At 37.2% G+C, this 19700-nt stretch overlaps 1 protein-coding gene and 1 long non-coding RNA gene across 2 annotated transcripts in view; one reads left to right on the plus strand and one right to left on the minus strand.

Annotated features, from left to right (window-relative positions):
• CCDC73 (coiled-coil domain containing 73) overlaps positions 1-19700 on the plus strand; it is a 145228-nt gene that overhangs the window by 45550 nt on the left and 79978 nt on the right. The window contains exons 3-5 of the mRNA XM_033208038.1: positions 837-908; positions 3555-3590; positions 4553-4627. Coding sequence (XP_033063929.1) covers positions 837-908; positions 3555-3590; positions 4553-4627 — 183 coding nt within the window. The remainder of the gene's footprint in view (positions 1-836; positions 909-3554; positions 3591-4552; positions 4628-19700) is intronic.
• LOC117081728 overlaps positions 1-19700 on the minus strand; it is a 44444-nt gene that overhangs the window by 12624 nt on the left and 12120 nt on the right. The window contains exon 2 of the long non-coding RNA XR_004436254.1: positions 1440-1493. This is a non-coding gene — a long non-coding RNA (uncharacterized LOC117081728). The remainder of the gene's footprint in view (positions 1-1439; positions 1494-19700) is intronic.

Below are 19700 nucleotides of genomic sequence, written 5' to 3' on the forward strand. Positions count from 1 at the left end.
AGGTGGGAGAAGGAGAAAAAAAGAAATGGAATCATATATAGATTTTTTTTCAGAAATTCTCTGTGGTAGTTTTGGTTTGTAAAAAATTATTCCAACGAACTTAAAGGTGTATATGATGCCAGGTAAGCATTTCTGCTTAGATCATAAAACTGGTTTTTGTTGTTATTGTTGTTGTTTTTGAAACTCTAAGACAATAGTCTGTATACTAGGACTGTTAATTTGTTAATTTTAATTACTTTTGGCTAAAAGATATTTTTCTTAGAGAACGCTTTGGAGCAAATAACGTCCAAAGTTTAAAAATTTTAGAAGCAATGTGGTTTTTTTCCATGAAAAAAGCAACATAAAGCAAAAGGTTATGTGATGATTCTATGACAATTAAAAAACTATAAAATTGGGCCAGGTACAGTGGCCATGCCTGTAATCCCAGCATCTTGGAAGGCCGAAGTGGGTGGATCACTTGAGTCCAGGAGTTTGAGACTAGCCTGTGCAACATGGCAAAACCCTGTCTCTACAAAAAATACAAAAATTAGCCGGGCATGGTGGCAGACATCTGTAATACCAGCTACTAGAGAGGCTGAGGCAGGAGAATCACCTGAGCCCGGGAAGGTAGAGGCTGCAGTGAGCTGTGATTGTGCCACTGCATTCCAGCCTGGGCAACAGAGTGAGACCCTGTCTCAAAAAATAATCATAAAATTGGTTTAAAGTGGAATTCCAGGAGCACAAAATAATATATGTAAAAGGTATGGTTAACTTTAAATTGTGAACCCAGTTAAGATGTAAAGCTGAAAGAGAGTTGCTAGAATGTATATTTTAACTTGTCATAATTTTTAAAACAGGAAACTCTTCAGAATCAAAAGGAAACATTGGCAGAGCAACACAAGGAAGCAATGGCAGTTTTTAAAAAGCAGGTAATTTCATAAGGATAGACAAATACTACCATTTTAAATATTGCATTTCCTCCCCCTCCCATGAATATTATGGCAAGCTGTTCTCCATACTCACCAAAGACAAAAAGGAGAACAAGGTATTATGGGAAGTAGGAAATGAATAAAATAATTTTAATCACAACTGACAATAAAATGTAAAGTAGTAGAATGAGTTTGTTAAGGAGGGAAATTGGGAAAACTATTTTCTTGGAGATGGAGATATATTTTCATTTGTCCTAAATAATTTAGGTGAGTGGGATGTGTGTGTTGTTCTTTCTTTCCCCTTTCCTCTTTCTTTTAGTAGAACTTCCTAGGCTCTTGCCTCTTCCATAGTACCCTTTTACCAAAGTAGAGTTATAACATTATGATCAAAATCTGAGATGCAAGTAGGGAGATGTCAAGGATTAGAAGAGATGATTATTATGCACTGTAGCCTCCATAAATATCAATCATCAGTAACTAATAGTAGTACGAAAATGAGAAAAAAATCAAGACATAAATCACTGTACATACCTTCAGCTAATTTGAATTCTGTAGCTCTTCTTGACTAAAATTTCTCTTCAGTTCCTAGTAAGAAAATATTGTAATAGTTTAAGAAAATGTGCTCATGTAAAATATCCTCTGAAAATTTCCTTATCTCTATCTCACATCATTATTTTTTCTTCATTTTTTCCTTTCCTGTATTTATCTTCATCTTTATAATACAGTGTGTGTAGATGTATGAATTTTTTTAAGCAAATGACTTTCTTCCTTTAATCTGAGCTAGGCCTAACCAAGGTTATGGGAGTTTTAATTGAAGGTTAGGGAAGCAAAAGCCCGAAGTGTAGCATAGTATTCTCTAGGAAAGAGCAAGTCCACATCTCTGCTGTCACAAAGGACTTTGGGCAAGATAAGGATACTCAGATATCTGAAGGGTAGAGGAGAAAGTGCTCTTGGGTTCTTTGTTTTTTAATTTGTGTGTGTGTGTGTGTGTGTGTGTGTGTGTGTGTGTGTGTTTAAAGAAAGGGATCTTGAATGTGAGGAGTGTGAAAAAGGAAATAGGAGGCCGGGCGCGGTGGCTCTTGCCTGTAATCCCAGCACCTTGGGAGGCCAAGGCGGGCAGATCACAAGGTCAAGAGTTCCAGACCAGCCTGGCCAATATGGTGAAACTCTGTCTCTACTAAAAACACAAAAATTAACCGGGCATGGTGGCCGGAGCCTGTAATCCCAGCTACTTGGGAGGCTGAGGTAGGAGAATTGCTTGAACCCAGGAGGCGGAGGTTGCAATGAGCTGAGATCACACCATTGCAGTACAACCTGGGTGACAGAGCAAGACTCTGTCTCTAAATAAATAAATAAATAAATAAATATTTCAGCTGGGCGCGGTGGCTCATGCCTGTAATCCCAGCACTTTGGGAGACCAAAGCGGGCGGATCACGAGGTCAGGAGATCGAGACCATCCTGGCTAACATGGTGAAACCCCGTCTCTACTGAAAATACAAAAGAAAAAATTAGCCGGGCGTGGTGGCGGGCGCCTATAGTCCCATCTCCTCAGGAGTCTGAGGCAGGAGAATGGTGTGAACCCGGGAGGCAGAACTTGCAGTAAGCCGAGATCACGCCACTGCACTCCAGCCTGGGCGACAGAGCAAGACTCCGTCTCGCACACAAAAAAAGAAAAAGGAAATAGGGAATTTCCTAAGAAAAATTTCATTTCTTGAAAATTTTGCCTAATACGCTTGTGTTGCTTAGAGTATTTCATAATTTTCCTTTGGTGTGTGTACTTTAGTTTTTCTGTTCTAAAATGTCATTATTTTTATTTATTTATTTATTTAGAGACAGTCTCGCCCTGTAGCCCAGGCTGGAGTGTAGTAGCGTGATCTCAGCTCACTGCAATCTCCACTTGCAGGACTCAAACGATCCTCCCACCTCCCAAGTAGCTGGGACTTTTTGTCAAGGAAGTCTCACTATACTGCCCGGGCTGGTCTCAAAACTCTTGGGCTAAAGCAATTCTCTCGCCTCAGCTTCCCAAAGTATTGGGTTTACAGGCATGAACTACCATGCCTGGGCTTTTAAATGTTATTATTTTTTAAAACAGGTCCTAATTTGTTAGGCTGCACAAATTTTTGAACATAAATACTGTCAATGATAATACAAATGATACTGATTTATAAAATTGTACCTTTGGAAAATGATAAAAGCTGTGATTTAGGAGTGGATGGCAAAATATTCAGACATTTAAGAAAAACTTCTGGAGGAAAAAACAAAACTTTCAAGGATAATTGGTGTCTCTGATCAGTGTGATTAAATTGCTAATTTTGAACTGGGTGTAGTGGTGTGTGCCTCTAGTCTCAGCTACTTGGGAGGCTGAGGTGGGAGATCCCTTGAGCCCTGGAGTTGGAGTACAGCCTGGGCAACATAGCAAGACCTCATCTCAAATAAATAAATACAAAGTTCATTTACTTTAGTGACTGGCTTTTTTTCTCGTTTTATATCATTATTATTTATTTTCCGAATCTGAAAATAACGTTCACATTATTTCCATTTCAAACAATATAGATATATAAAGTGTTTCTTTAGTCTCAGTGACCAGTGTAGATCACTGTTAACAGTTTATCTCCCTTTATTTTAATTTTTAAAATTGTTTATCAGTTGCAAATGAAGATGTATGCTCTGGAAGAAGAAAAGGTATTTATAATTTTTTAAAAATTTTCTATCTATTAAAAGGTATTTATTTTTACAAAATAATTTAAAACATAGCTAAATGCCTTTTATTATCTGTTGTTTACCATAAGAGAAAAGAGCATTAGTAACAAACTAATGGAGGTGGTTAACTGCTTAAAATCTTAGAAAGGACTGAAGATATAATCATGTTACTTCACTTCCGTCATTTTACAGTTCAGAATACAGAGGCCTAACAAGACTAAATGACTTGCCAAAGGTCTCACTTTGAAGTGGCAAAATTGGGACTAGAACCCAGACCTCTTCAGGTCCCAAATTAATGTTCTTACCATTCTACTGCAGTGTTTCTATTAACCATGGTATGTTTTTAGTGCTTTTTCACTGGAATTACTGTCTTTAAAAAATATGGAAATGACTTGCAACTGGGTGCAGACCAACTGGCAAAGGGGATAAAGCTCCAACAAACCTAGAAATTTATCTGACATTAAATATTTTCTCTAGCTATTTAATAGTTAATACATGTTTTTATTATCTCAATGAACATACCGTTAGTAATAATCACTTATAGTTTATTTTTAGCCAAAGATCTTCTGTAAAAAATTCTCCCATATTTTTATATTCATTAGACAAATGCATCTGTACTTATTAATTAGAATGTATTTATTCTAGTTGTATGAATTAAGTAATTATAAAGTGTCTGTAAGTTCTTGGGTAGGATGCTCTACTGATAAAATGATTTGTCATTATAATAAGATATTCTATTTCATGATCATTGTAACCATATAAAGGTCTTATTGTAATTTTGTATTTTGAAATCATTAGAAGTGTAATTTGTCACACAGATAGAAGGTTAAAGCCTGTGAAATATTGGTTTAAAATAGAGATTTTCGTTCTTGAGCTCTTATATTTTACCCTTTTGTATTATCATTTACATTGGAAAGTACTGAAATACAGTTTTTTACTTAAAGGGAAAATATCAGCTTGCTACAGAAATAAAGGAAAAAGAAATAGAAGGATTGAAGGAAACATTAAAAGCACTACAGGTAAAAATAAGTATGTACTGTTTAAAAAGTAGTTTGGTATTTTAACATTGTATCAGTAAAATGCCTTTAGATATGTAAGCTACAAAGAAAAGCTGACAGAAATTTATATTTAATGTTTACATAATTTAATACTTTTTCCTGAGAGCCTTGTTTTAAAATTAGGAGTTTTGCTTTACCATATTTTACTTTAAAAAGAAATATTAAAATAATTTTTAGTATATCTTATTAATATAGTTAAGTAGATGCATTTTTAACATTTTATACATAAGGAAAATGAGTAAGGCATATATATTGTAACTGACTTACCCATGGTCCTTAAAAATTAAAATAGATAGAATTTTTACTATGTGCTAAGTACTGTGCTTATTTTCTACAAATACAAAAACTAAGAAAACATTACCTTTGTCCTTAAGTTGTTCATAGTCTCTTAGAGAATACAGAAGTATTTAACTAACGATGATTCATTCAATATATATTGAGGGTCTACTATGTACAAACACTTTTCTCAGCATTGAGGATACAGCAATGATAAACAAGACAAAAATCTCTGCCCTTGTGAAGCTTAGCCTAGTAGGGAAGACACAAAGTAAAATGAAGTAATTAGTGGAATAATGATTGTTGGGAAGACAATATTCATGCAATTTCAAACAGATAACATTAATTACAAAGAGCAAAATGTATTTGTACATTAGAAGGATCCTGAAGGTCACCACTTTAATCAAGTGATCAAGTCTAGCAATGTTAATGATACAGCTTTTCCGTGGATCCACTGTTATTATGCAATAAGGAGGACCGAACTTCACCTATGTAATTTTCTTGCCAAAAATATTATTTGAAATCTAATTATGATGAAACAATTGACACAATCACAATGTGTGGCACATTCTATAAGACATCTAGGCTGGACTCAGAAAACTTCATTGTTAAACAAGGAAACACTAGACACTGGGGCCTACTTGAGCATGGAGGATGGGAGGAAGGTGAGGATCAAAAAAGGACCTATTGGGTTCTGTGCTTATTACCTGGGTGGTAAAATCATCTGTACAACCAACCCCCGTGACATGCAATTTACCTATATAACAGACCTGCATATGTACCCTGGAACCTAAAAGTTCAAACCAAAACAAAACAAAAAAAACTTCAGTGTCATGAAAAAAGAAAGGGGAGCTACTTTTGATTAAAATAATAGAGGCCAAGGCAGCAGATCACTTGAAGTCAGGAGTTGGAAACCAGCCTGGCCAACATGGTGAAACCCTGTCTCTACCCAAAATACAAAAATTAGCCAGGCATGGTAGCGGGCACCTGTAGTGCCAGCTGCTCAGGAGGCTGAGGCAGGAGAATCGCTTGAATCTGGGAGGCAGAGATTGTAGTGAGTGGAGATCACGTCACTACACTCCAGCCTGGGTGACAGAGCGAGACTCCATCTCAAAAAAAAAGAATATGTAATATGTGAACTTTCACTGGATCCTGGATCAAGAATAAAACCAGCCATAAAAAATTGGAGAGGGCAATTGGGATATTTGAATATGACATATATTAGATTATATTATTGAATTATTTTCCTAGGTATAATAATATAGTAATGTCCTAGGTATAATATTATCCTAGGCATAATATTATGGTTATATAAAAGAAAGTTCTTATTCTTAGAAAATATATGATGAAGTATTTAGGGTGAAATCACCTATTAGCTGCAACTTACTTTCAGATAGTTCAGAAAAAACGAAAAGTATGTGTATATATAAACACAAAGAAAAGTATGGAAAAATGTTAACATACATCCTAGGCTGGGTGTGGTGGCTCATGCTTGTAATCCCAGCATTTTGGGAGGCTGAGACTGGAGGACTGCGTAAGCCCATGAGTTCGAGACCAGCCTGGGTAACATAGGGAGATCCTGTCTCTATAAAAAATTGAAAAAAAAAATTAGCTGGGTGTGGTAGTGAGCACCTGTAGTCTTAGCCACTCCAGAGGCTGAGGTGGAAGAATTGCTTGAGCCTACAAGGTTGAGGCTGCTGTGAGCCATGATCAGGCCACTACACTCTGTTTCAAAAAAAAAAAAAAATCCTTGTGTTTTTTATCAACAAAAAAGTAGTGATCAGAAACTCTAGGGAAAACATAACTATATGAGAAAGATATAAAGCAAGTTAAAATTTGGGATGGTTCTGAGCAATTGATGGAATGTAAGAAGAGAAGAGGCCCGGCATGGTGGCCCATGCCTGTAATCCCAGCATTTTGGGTGGACGAATTGCTTGAGCCCAGGAGTTCAAGACCAGCCTGGGCAACATGGTGAAACCGCATCTGTACAAAAAAATATATACACAAAAATTAGCCAGATATCGTGGTGTGTGGCTGTAGCTCCAGCTACATGGGAGGCTGAGATAGGAGAATCGCTTCAACCCAGAAGGTTGAGGCTGCATTGACCTGTGATTGCGCCACTACACTCCAGCCTGGGTGACAGAGTGAGACCCTGTCTCAAAAAAAAAAAAAGATATGTAGGTCCTGAACGTAGTAAAAAAGAGAAGATACTTAGGTCCCGATCATAGTAAAATAGTTCTTTAAGTAGCACACTAGAACTATATGGAAGGAAATGTATTAGTACCCCCGTTAGACTCATGCATTAAATGCTACCTATATTGATTGTAATAATGTAAACACTGTTGGTTTCCATTTTTAGAATTAACCTGTAAATGAAGCATGGAAAACTTACTTATGGTTACCAAGTAAGACTTAAATATTATTAAGTTTGTTAATACAAAAATAATGATGTAGCAAGAAGTTGAGGTTGATATCCAGCAATAATCTTTCAAGCTGATGAAACAAGAAATAAAGGTCCAAGTTTACTATTTGAAGTTTACATAGCTATAAAATTTAGTCATTCTAACCATACATCAGTTTAAGATGATACTAGTAGCTAAATGTTTTTTCTCATGATTTGGAAAAATTAAAAAAAATTTTTAGAATTGAGAAAACAGAAATGACCATTGTAGCTAATGTAAAAACCCCTCTCTGTTTTCTTTTCATTTTTTCAAGTTTCAATTTTATTACAAGTTTTTAAATCTGGGACTAGTTTAAAAAAAAAAATACAACAACTTAAACTCTTACTTCAGCCCAGGGTTTTTTTTTTTTTTTTTTTTTTACAACCAAACTAAAAATTACTACATGGGAACATCAATGCAACAAACAAGTAAAACTTTTAAACTCAAGCCACACACTTATAGTTAATAATCACGGTAAGGGACATTGCCAAAGAGCAACTGATGCCTCAGTGAAGTTTGAAAGAAACTCTACCTACTGTGAAGACAGAGAAGAAAGAGGCAATAAATTCTGCTTCAAAGAAATCTGCATAGAAATGGAAAATGCTAATGCCTTTACCACAAGTGAAACTGCAAAGCCTCAACACATGCAATCCACTCCAGAGAGCACCAAATGTTAAATTGGAGCCAAGGTAGAATTGAACGTTTAATTTCCAGCTATGTAATTTGCTGAGCATAACACTACAGGTGTGGAAACCAGCTGTAGGCAAGCTTTTATTTTTTTTTGAGATGGAGTCTCACTGTGTTGCCCAGGCTGGAGTACAGTGGCACACCCGGCTCATTGCAATTTCTACCTCCTGGGTTCAAGCAATTCTCCTGCCTCAGCCTCCCATGTAGCTGGGATTACAGGCACCTGCTACCATGCCCAGCTAATTTTTGTATTTTTAGGAGCGATGGGGTTTTGCCACATTGGCCACGCTGGTCTCGTACTCCTAACCTCAAGTGATCCACCCACCTTGGCTTCCCAAAGTGCTGGGATTACAGGCGTGAGCCACCACACCCGGAGAGCAAGCTCTTTTAAAAACATGAACTTTATGCACCATAAATTCCAAAACAGAACACTTCTGCATTACTGTTTGAGTTTCAGAAGGGCACCATAAGGCATCAGGGTCTTTGAAAGTCACTCACGGCAACAGTTGCATCTTCCCAGCCTTGGTAGCCCCCTTTCACAGTTCTCTAACTTCTGGACACACTGCAGTACACCACTTTGTGGAATGACTTCTGACATTAAATCCAGTCATGGCCTAAGTGACATGAGGCACCTAATTTTATTTACAGTCTCTGGAACTGGTCATACTTACATCTTTTACCTAATTTTTTTTCTTGGTATATCTTGAAAAATACTACATTTTCCCTACTAAAAAGTCAGTAAGAGAATATGTTCATTTTGCTTAAGTACTTTGTTCTTTTAACATTCCTTCTTGGCCGGGCGCGGTGGCTCAAGCCTGTAATCCCAGCACTTTGGAAGGCCGAGACGGGCGGATCACGAGGTCAGGAGATTGAGACCATCCTGGCTAACATGGTGAAACCCCATCTCTACTAAAAAACACAAAAAACTAGCCGGGCGCGGTGGCGGGCGCCTGTAGTCCCAGCTACTCGGGAGGCTGAGGCAGGAGAATGGCATAAACCCGGGAGGCGGAGCTTGCAGTGAGCAGAGATGGCGCCACTGCACTCCAGCCTGGGCGACAGAGCGAGACTCTGTCTCATAAAAAAAAAAAAAAAATTCCTTCGTGAATTGTTTTGTTGTCATTCATACATATTTAATTATCTGGATAATATAGAGAGTATTTTTTTATTTGTTTATTTTTTTAAATTATACTTTAAATTCTAGGGTACATGTGCACAATGTGTAGGTTTGTTACATAGGCATACGTGTGCCATGTTGGTTTGCTGTACCCATTAACTCATCATTTAAATTGGGTATTTCTCCTAATGCTATCCCTCCTCCAGCTCCCCACTACATGACACACCCTGGTGTATGATGTTCTCTTCCCTGTGTCCAAGTGTTCTCATTGTTCAGTTCCTACCTATAAATGAGAACATGCGCTGTTTGGTTTTCTGTCCTTGAGATAGTTTGCTCAGAATGGTGGTTTCCAGCTTCATCTATGTCCCTGCAAAGGACATGAACTCATCCTTTTTTATGGCTGCATAGTATTCCATGGTGTATATGTGCCACATTTTCTTAATCCAGTCTATCGTTGATGGACATTTGGGTTGGTTCCAAGTCTTTGCTATGTGAATAGTGCCACAATAAACATACGTGTGCGTGTGTCTTTATAGTAGTATGATTTATAATCCTTTGGGTATATACCCAGTAATGGGATGACTGGGTCAAATGGTATTTCTAGTTCTAGATCCTTGAGGAATCGCCACACTGTCTTCCACAATGGTTGAACTAATTTACACTCCCACCAACAGTGTAAAAGCATTCCTATTTCGCCACAACCTCTCCAGCATCTGTTGTTTCCTGACTTTTTAATGATCACCATTCTAACTGGTGTGAGATGATATCTCATTGTGGTTTTGATTTGCATTTCTCTGATGGCTAGTGATGATGAGCATTTTTTCATGTGTCTGTTGGCTGCATAAATGTCTTCTTCTGAGAAGTGTCTGTTCATATCCTTTGCCCACTTTTTGATGGGGTTGTTTTTTCTTGAAAATTTAAGTTATTTGTAGATTCTGGATATTAGCCCTTTGTCAGATGGGTAGATTGCAAAACTTTTCTCCCATTCTATAGGTTACCTGTTCACTCTGGTGGTAATTTCTTTTGCTGTGCAGAAGCTCTTTAGTTTAATTAGATCCCATTTGTCAATTTTTACTTTTGTTGCCATTGCTTTTTGGTGTTTTAGTCATGAATTCCTTGCCCATGCCTATGTCCTGAATGGTATTGCCTAGGTTTTCTTCTAGGGTTTTTATGGTTTTAAGTCTAACATTTAAGTCTTTGATCCATCTTGAATTAATTTTTGTATAAGGTGTAAGGAAGGGATCCAGTTTCAGCTTTCTACATATGGCTAGCTGGTTTTCCCAGCACTATTTATTAAATAGGAAATCCTTTCCCCATTTCTTGTTTTTTTTCAGGTTTGTCAAAGATCACATGGTTGTAGATGTGTGGTATTATTTCTGAAGCCTCTGTTCTGTTCCATTAGTCTATATATCTGTTTCAGTACGAGTACCATGCTGTTTTGGTTACTGTAGCCTTGTAGTATAGTTCGAAGTCAGGTAGCGTGATACCTCCAGCTTTGTTCTTTTTACTTTGGATTATCTTGGCAATGAAGGTTCTGTTTTGGTTCCATATGAACTTTAAAGTAGTTTTTTCCAATTCTGTGAAGAAAGTCATTGGTAGCTTGATGGGGATGACATTGAATCTATAGATTACCTTGGGCAGTATGGCCATTTTCACGATATTGATTCTTTCTATCCATGAGCTTGGAATGTTCTTCCATTTGTTTGTGTCCTCTTGTATTTCCTTGAGCAGTGGTTTGTAGTTCTCCTTGAAGAGGTCCTTCCCATCCCTTGTATGTTGGATTCTTAGGTATTTTATTCTGTTTGTAGCAATTGTGAATGGGAGTTCACTCATGATTTGGCTCTCTATCTGTTATTGGTGTATAGGAATTCTTGTGATTTTTGCACATTGATTTTGTATCCTGAGACTTTGCTGAAGTTGCTTATCAACTTAAGGAGATTTTGGGCTGAGACGATGGGTTTTTCTAAATATGTAATCATGTCATCTGCAAACAGGGACAATTTGACTTACTCTTTTCCTAATTGAACACCCTTTATTTCTTTCTATTGCCTGATTGCCCTGGCCAGAACTTCCAACACTATGTTGAATAGGAGTGGTGAGAGAGGGCATTCCTGTCTTGTGCCAGTTTTCAAAGGGAATGCTTCCAGTTTTTGCCCATTCAGTATGATATTGGCTGTGGGTTTGTCATAAATAACTCTTATTATTTTGAGATGCATTCCATCAATACCTAGTTTATTGAGAGTTTTTAGCATGAAGAGCTGTTGAATTTTGTCAAAGGCCTTTTCTGCATCTATTGAGATAATCATGTGGTTTTTGTCTTTGGTTCTGTTTGTATGATAGATTACGTTTATTGATTTGCATATGTTGAACCAGCCTTGCATCCCAGGGATGAAGGCCACTTGATCGTGGTGGATAAGCTTTTTGATGTGCTGCTAGATTCGGTTTGTCAGTGTCTTTTGAGGATTTTTGCATCGATGTTCATCAGGGATATTGGTCTAAAATTCTCTTTTTTTGTTGTGTCTCTGCCAGGCTTTGGTATCAGGATGATGCTTGCCTCATAAAATGAGTTAGGAATGATTCCCTATAGAGAGTATTTTCAACGCAAAAGAAATTCCTTCATATGGCTGACTTTCTATGCAAGAGGCATAAGGATTTGCCTTATTCAACCCAGAACATAGTATAGGTAGATGTATAGGGTACCTCATGGTCTGCTGAACATGATACATGAATAGAGTAGAGCAATGAAGATACTTGTGATTTCCCCCAACCCCCTAAATTGAAACTTAAGTAAAATTTCTGTTCAATTTAAGGATCTGATATAAATCCACTAGGCAAGGAAGCCTCTTAACCAACGTGTAGCATCTTCCCTCCCTCCTTTACTTTGGTAGTTACTACTTCTCTTTCTCCCTTTTTCCTTCATAAGATCATACTCTGGTATGTGCTAGGTACAGGAACAAGAAACCAGGTAGTGCCCTCTCTTAATGGTGCTCATAGTCAAGAGACTCTGCTTACTGAATTCTAACACAGAAAACAAAAATCATATTCCAAAAAGACTAATTATTTTTGCTTTAGTGGATTCTTTCAATGTGTTCCATTTCTATTTAAACATAGTACCTTCTTAGTTCATTTCAAAGGGATGGGCTTAGAGCAGGGCAACCTTCCTACATCTAAATTACCTGACAAATAAAACTTTGTGTATGAAAACAGTATGCTTAGAGGGCTTAATAAAGACACTTTGCTGATTGTTCTGTAGATTTTAAGTAAACTGTTTCTATTAATGACTTATTACATAGTCCTGTGGTAAGATACTTTCTTTCTCAGCTTCAGTTTTCCTTTAGGTAAAATGAAGAAATTGAACTCCATCAGCATTTCCCAAACAAGACCATTTTGTGAAACAGTGTCTGCATTCTCTACCCTGGATAATAGGAGTGAGGAAGTGGAGGAGAGGGCTCCATTCACGCTCTCAGAAGAGGCATGAATAAAGAGAGGATAGGTAGATGTCGTAAAACCCAGATTGGGAGTAATGGGATAGATGATCTCTAAGATATTCAGCTCCAAAGCTCTATTTTATTATTTTACTTCATTAAATATAAACTTACTTAATTTTATATATTATATTAATTCCTCTTATAGAACCGAAGGGATATTTAATATATAACATGTTATTTCTAGTTTTGAAGCTTAATTTTATTAGGCCATACCTAATCACATGGACAAAAGGAAATTAGGTTTCTGGAGCTTTGAGTTTATACATTTATGCATGAGGAATTCTTAGATATTTGGGTAATTTTATAGTCTGGAGAAAGATAGAAGGAAATGTAATAAAAAAGGAAAGCTCTCAAAGTTGGGAAGGTAAAAAAGACATCCTTCTCAACAAATGGTACAGGAACAGCTGGACATCCATAGAAAAAAATGAATCTAGACACAGATTTACACAAAATTTAATTCAAAATGGAACACAGACCAAAATGTAAAACACAAATCTAAAAAACTCCTAGAAGATAACATAGGGGAAAATCTAGATGACCGTGAGTTTGCTGATGACTTTTTTGATACAACACCAAAAGCATGATTTCTGAAAGAATTGATAAGCTGGACTTCATTAAAATTAAAAACTTTACCTACTCTGGCTTGTTAAGAGAATGAAAAGACAAGCCACAGAATAGGAAAAAAAAATTTGCAAAAGACACCTCTGACAAAGGACAGCTATCCAAAATAACAAAGACCTCTTAAAACTGAACAATAAGAAAACAATCTGATTTCAAAATGGGCCAGAGATCTTAACAGACACCTCACCAAAGAAGATATACATACAGATGGCATATAAGTTTATGAAAAGATGCACCACATCATGTGTCATCAGGGAAATACAAATTAAAACAACAAAGATACAGTACTCACCAACTATATGACATTCTGGAAAAGGAAAAATGATGGAGGCGGTAAAAAAAAGTGGTTATGGCCAGGCGCAGTGGCTCACACCTGTAATCCCAACACTTTGGGAGGCCGAGGCAGACAGATCACCTGAGGTCAGAAGGTTGAGACCAGCCTGGCCAACGTGATGAAAACCCGTCTGTACTGAAAATACAAAAATTTGGTGGGGTGTGGTGGTGGGCACCTGTAGTCCCAACTACTTGGGAGGCTGAAGCAGGAGAATCGCTTGAAGCTGGAAGGTGGAGGTTACAGTGAGCCGAGATCACACCATTGCACTCCAGCCTGGGGGACAAGAGCGAGACTCCATCTTGAAAGAAAAAAAAAAAAGTGGTTTCCAGGGGTTGAAGGAGGGAGAGATAAAAAGGCAGAGTACAGAAGATTTTTATGGCAATAAAAATACTCTGTATGATACTGTAATGGTGGACACATGTCATATAGTTGTCCAAACTCATAGTATGTACAATACCAAGAATGAATTCTAATGTCAGCTGTGAACTTTGGGTGATAATGATGTCACTGTAGGTTCATTAATTGTAAGAAATGTACCCGTATTAGTCCATCCTCACATTGCTATAACGAGCTACCTGAGACTGCGTAATTTATGAACAAAAGAGGTTTAATTGACATACAGTTCTGCAGGCTGTATAGGAGGCATGACTGGGAGGCCTTAGGAAAGTTAAAATCATGGTGGGAGGGGAAGTAAGCATGTCTTACCCTGGCAGAGCAGGAGAGAGAGACAGCTAAGTGGGAAAGTGCTACACACTTTTAAACAACCAGATCTCATGAGAATTCCATCATGAGATAACACTAGAGGGATTGTGCTAACCATTAGAAACTGCCCTCATTATCCAGTCACCTCCCACCAGGCCCCTCCTCCAACAATGTGGGGATTACAATTTGACATAAGATTTGGGTGAGGACACAGAGCCAAACCATATCAGTACCCCTCTGGTGGGGGATTTTAATAATGGGGGGTTATGTATGTGTGGGGCGGGGAGTATATGGTATATCTCTTTACCTTCCTCTGGATTTTGCTGTGAACCTCAATCTTCTCTAAAAAACTCTTTTAAAAATCATTCTCAGTCCTACAGCTTTCTAAGTTGAATTACAAAAATTATTTTTATTACTAAAATATTTGTCTATTTTCTTTGTTTTACAATTTAAGAGTTCTTTTGTGACATGAAAATTAATATATTTATTTCTGAGAACAGTTTAAGTCTTTACCACTTCAAGTATTACCTTCCCCAATGAGTCTTTATATTTTCTCCTTTCAACCTCCTAAGAAGGTATATTTTGAATCTTCTCATTCATCCTCCATGTCTCTATACCTTATACACTTTCTATTTCTTTATGCCTGTGGGCTTGCTGTATCTTATGTAATTTTTTTCTTTCTTTATTTTTGAGATGGAATCTCGCTGTGTTATCCAGGCTGGAGTGCAGTGGCACAATCTCGGCTCACTGCAAGCTCTGCCTCCCAGGTTCACGCCATTCTCCAGCCTCAGCCTCCCAAGCAGCTGAGACCACAGGTGCCCACCACCACGCCCAGCTAATTTTTTGTATTTTTAGTACAGACAGGGTTTCACCATGCTAGCCAGGATGGTCTCAATCTCCTGACCTCGTGATCCGCCCGCCTGGGCCTCCCAAAGTGCTGGGATTACAGGCGTGAGTAATTTTCTGAGATATATCTTTTAGTTCACTAATTCTTCAACTATGTTTTATCTGCCATATAACTTATGTTTTAAGTTTTTTATTTTATAATGACCTTTTTCTTTTATAGATGTTCTATTTGGTGCTTTTAAAAATCTGCCTTTTTCTAGTGTCCTATATTTTTTTCATATTTCTTATTTATCTTTTATGTCTCTAATCATTAAAAATATTTTTAATAATATCTTTGAGATTCTTCTGTTATTTTTAAATATTGGTGGGTACAAGTCTTCCTGTTTGCAGTGGCTGCCTGCTAATGCTCCTTCATTGTAAATCTTCCTTTTTAATGTGGTTCATAAATTTTAAATTGTGAGCCCCTCTTTAGTGGAGGTTGTATTTTTCTGATGAACTTGTGGAATTCTTCCTACAGAGCTCTTTTGAATTTGCTTCTGTTCTGAGCCTCAAGTGTTTCACAAAACAGTTTCTGGTTGTTACCTTAATTTATCATCTAGGATGTACATACCATGCAGGGAGCATCTATTATTAGGACTTTATACCCTTTTGTACTACAAGTTTAGGTTTTTCTATTTCTCATGGAATAATTTTTGGTTTTGGACCAGTGATCTAGGCAAAGACATTTTTTGTGCTAGTAGGCTGAGTTCTTCTAGTCTTCCTTTCTTGAAGTTAGCTGTTTTTCTAGAGTCCTTTCTCTATACCAGTGTTCTAGATCCCCTGGCTTTGTGCCCACATGGATATTAAAACCCTGACTTTGCCATGACAGCCTATATCTGTTTGTAGGGGTTTCTGGATTACTAGAGCATCACCTTGTATACTTACAACTCTGACTATGGATTTCCTGTCTTATTTTTGATGTCTGAAAATTTCCTTATCTTTCTTTTGAACTTCAGCTGTATGTTAACTTTTTTTTATTGATGCTATATATTTTTCAAACATTTCACATTAGTTCATTCCACAATGTTTTTAAGAATCACTTAAGTTTTTTCTTTTGAAAGTATCATCAACTTTTAGAGACATTGGAAGTACAATAGAAAGAACTTATTTTCCTGAATGATTTTAGAATAATTTGCCAAACTGATGCTCTATCATCTCATTAATATAGTATATCGTTCTTACAATCAGGGACATTCTCCTGTAAAACCATAACACAGCAATCAAAATCAGGAAGTTAACACTGGTATATAACTGTAATGTTCAGGACTCATTCAGTTTCACCAATTGTCACATTAAAGTATTTTCATAACAAAAGGGTCTAGTTTAGAATCCTGTGTTTGTATTTAGTTGTCATAGCTCTTTAATCTCTTTCAGTCTGGAAGACTTTCCTAGTCTTTGGTTGATTTTTATAACTTTGACAGTCTTGAAGATAACAGACCATTATTTTGTAGAATGTTCCTTAGTTTCTGTTTGTACAATGTTTCCTCATGGTTAGATTCAGTTTATTTATCTCTGGAAGAAATATCACAGAAGTAATGCCATATTCTTCTTATTGAATCCTATCAGATAGCTAATGGTTTCAATTTGTTTTATTATTGGTGATGTTCACTCTGATAATTTGACTAAGGAAGTATCTGACAAATTTCTCCACTGTAAGGTTACTCTTTTCTCCTTTGTAATCAGTGTATTTTTTGGAGAGGCACTTTGAAACTATGTAAATATGTCATTTCTCACCAAACTTTTAATAGATTTATTTATATCAATATAGGCTCATAGTTTCTTGTTTTGTACAATGGATTAAAATATTTGACTATCATTTATTTTTATCAAATTATTCTTGGTTTGGCCAGTTGGAGTCCATTCATGCTGGCTGCTGGGTATTTTTGACATGTCTTCATCATTCGTTTAGGATTTTTCTGCTTTCAGATAAAAATAAAATGTACCAGGATCACCTCGTACTTTATCTGATCTTGCCCTGTAATAAACCATTTCTCCATGTTGCCCTGGTTCCTTTTAGTAGAAAAAAAGGTATATAGAAACCAAAGTCTGAGTGCTATTACAATTATTACTGTTGGAATGTCATTGTTCTCAGACCCCCTCAGTGGACAGAGCTAGGAAATATATGTATATATTTACATACATACATATACACATATACTTACAGTTACATATATTTTTATATCAATCTATGTATGTATATTGAAAACCATTAATTTGCACTACTGCAAATTATAATCCCAAACTACAAGGATTATTTTAGTTTATTTCTTCTCTTTAGTACTTCTCTTTCAATGAGAAATCTGACTTTCATTATCACTAAGACGTTGACTTATTCCATAAAACACCCTGTTATGTAACCAGTCCACCATTCTGCTGCCCCCTCTTTCCTTATGTGGATGTCCTCCTTTTCCTGCTTGGAGTCTGACACTTTCAGCGGGGTTGCCCTTTTGCAGGGTCACCCTCCTCACCTTACTTAGTTTCTGACTCCCCACAGTAGACTGCCCTCCCTTACATGGGGAAATCCTCTTTTCTCCATTCAGGCCTGTTATTCTATTCCGGAATGCTCTAGACACAACCCCTCACCACTTCCTCACATACCCCTACCTTATACTACCTAACCTAATGGATTTCAGGGCTGAACTGTTTAAGAAGAGGGGCCGGGCGCGGTGGCTCAAGCCTGTAATCCCAGCACTTTGGGAGGCCGAGACGGGCGGATCATGAGGTCAAGAGATCGAGACCATCCTGGCTAACACGGTGAAACCCCGTCTCTACTAAAGAAATACAAAAAACTAGCCGGGCGCCTGTAGTCCCAGCTACCCGGAGGCTGAGGCAGGAGAATGGCGTGAACCCGGGAGGCGGAGCTTGCAGTGAGCTGAGATCCGGCCACTGCACTCCAGCCTGGGCGACAGAGCGAGACTCCGTGTCAAAAAAAAAAAAAAAAAAAAGAAGAGGAAGGGGTTAAATGTTTTAAACATAGTATTTGGGGGACTTTATTCTCAACTAAAATAAATTCAATAAATGGAAAATTAATAGGAAAATAAGATTTTTCTCTAAAGCAGTGTGCTTTTCAGTCAGCTTTTCTTATAATTTTCCATAAAGTGAAGGATAACTATAATAGGAAAACATTTGTATTTTATTCTTGAAGTTGCCTTCTATAGTTAATGCATTAGCATTAGTATAGTTTTGTTCTGATATTAGAGGTATGCCTATATGTGATATTAACCAATTTTTAAATAATTAAAAATATTAAATATAGCATCTATAAAAATACTGCATGTCAATCCAATTATATTATTTTCAAATTCATCTATGTGTCAGAAATGCAGCTATGTGGGAGTTTATTAGTTGGGCAGTGCTCTAGAGCTATTGATAAAATATAGCTGTGGACTATAATTGAGAAAGAATAAATGCAGAGGTGTGTGTGAAGAACAGTGGCCTGAAATTATTTGGTAAATTTGCTCTAGATATAGTTTTATCTTTGGCTAATGGTAGCAGATAATAAATTCCAGATTAGAGTAATACATTGTCTTCTGAATTTTGTCTTTTCATTTTTTCCTCTTATTTTGCTAGATGACCTCAAAACATTTTCCTTTGCTTTTGTGCTGAATGCCTTAAAAAGTACTCTGATCTCATCCAGACTCGTGTCTTTAAAATGGGATCTACATATAGAAGACCTCTAAATGTTTATCTCCTAACCCCTAATCCATCCTACATTAACTGTTTGCTGTCTCTGCTTGGATATCTAAAAGACACCTCGAACTTGACATAGTTAAAACTAAGTTTCTAAAGTCCTGCCTCCTGAAAACTGGCTTATTTAATCTTTTCCATCCTTATTAATGACAACTCTCTTTTTCCAGTTACTTTTTTTTTGGCTCTCCCTCAGAGTGTATCTACTTTCCAACCACTTCTTATTTCATCCACTACTAACATCCTAGTCCTCATTCATTATCCACTTTCATCTGGATTATTACAGTAGCTTATTAAGTGGTTTTTCTTGCCACAACCTTTGTTCCCTTCTAATGTGAATGTAATAGAGTGAGTCTTTAAAAAGCTAAGTCAGGGCCTGGCGCGGTGGCTCGTGCCTCTAATCCCAGCACTTTGGGAGGCTGAGGTGGGCAGATCATGAGATCAAGAGATCAAGACCATCCTGGCTAACATGGTGAAACCCCGTCTCTACTAATAATATAAAAAGTACCCAGGCATCGTGGCATGCACCTGTAGTCCCAGCTACTTTGGAGGCTGAGGCAGGAGAATTGCTTGAACCCAGGAGGCAGAGGTTGCAGTGAACTGAGATCACGTCACTGCAGTCCAGCCTGGCAACAGAGCAAGACTCTATCTCAAAAAAAAAAAAAAAAAAAGCTAAGTCAGGCTTTGTCACATTTGTCCTCAGAACTCTGTAGTGGCTTTCCATCTCGTTAGTTATAAAAACCAAATCTGTATCACACATAACGAGGCCTACAATGATTTGGGTTCTCTTGCCTTCCCT

This window comes from Trachypithecus francoisi, unplaced genomic scaffold (genome assembly GCF_009764315.1).
Source record: "Trachypithecus francoisi isolate TF-2019V2 unplaced genomic scaffold, Tfra_2.0 Lachesis_group8, whole genome shotgun sequence".
Taxonomy (NCBI): Eukaryota; Metazoa; Chordata; class Mammalia; order Primates; family Cercopithecidae; genus Trachypithecus; species Trachypithecus francoisi.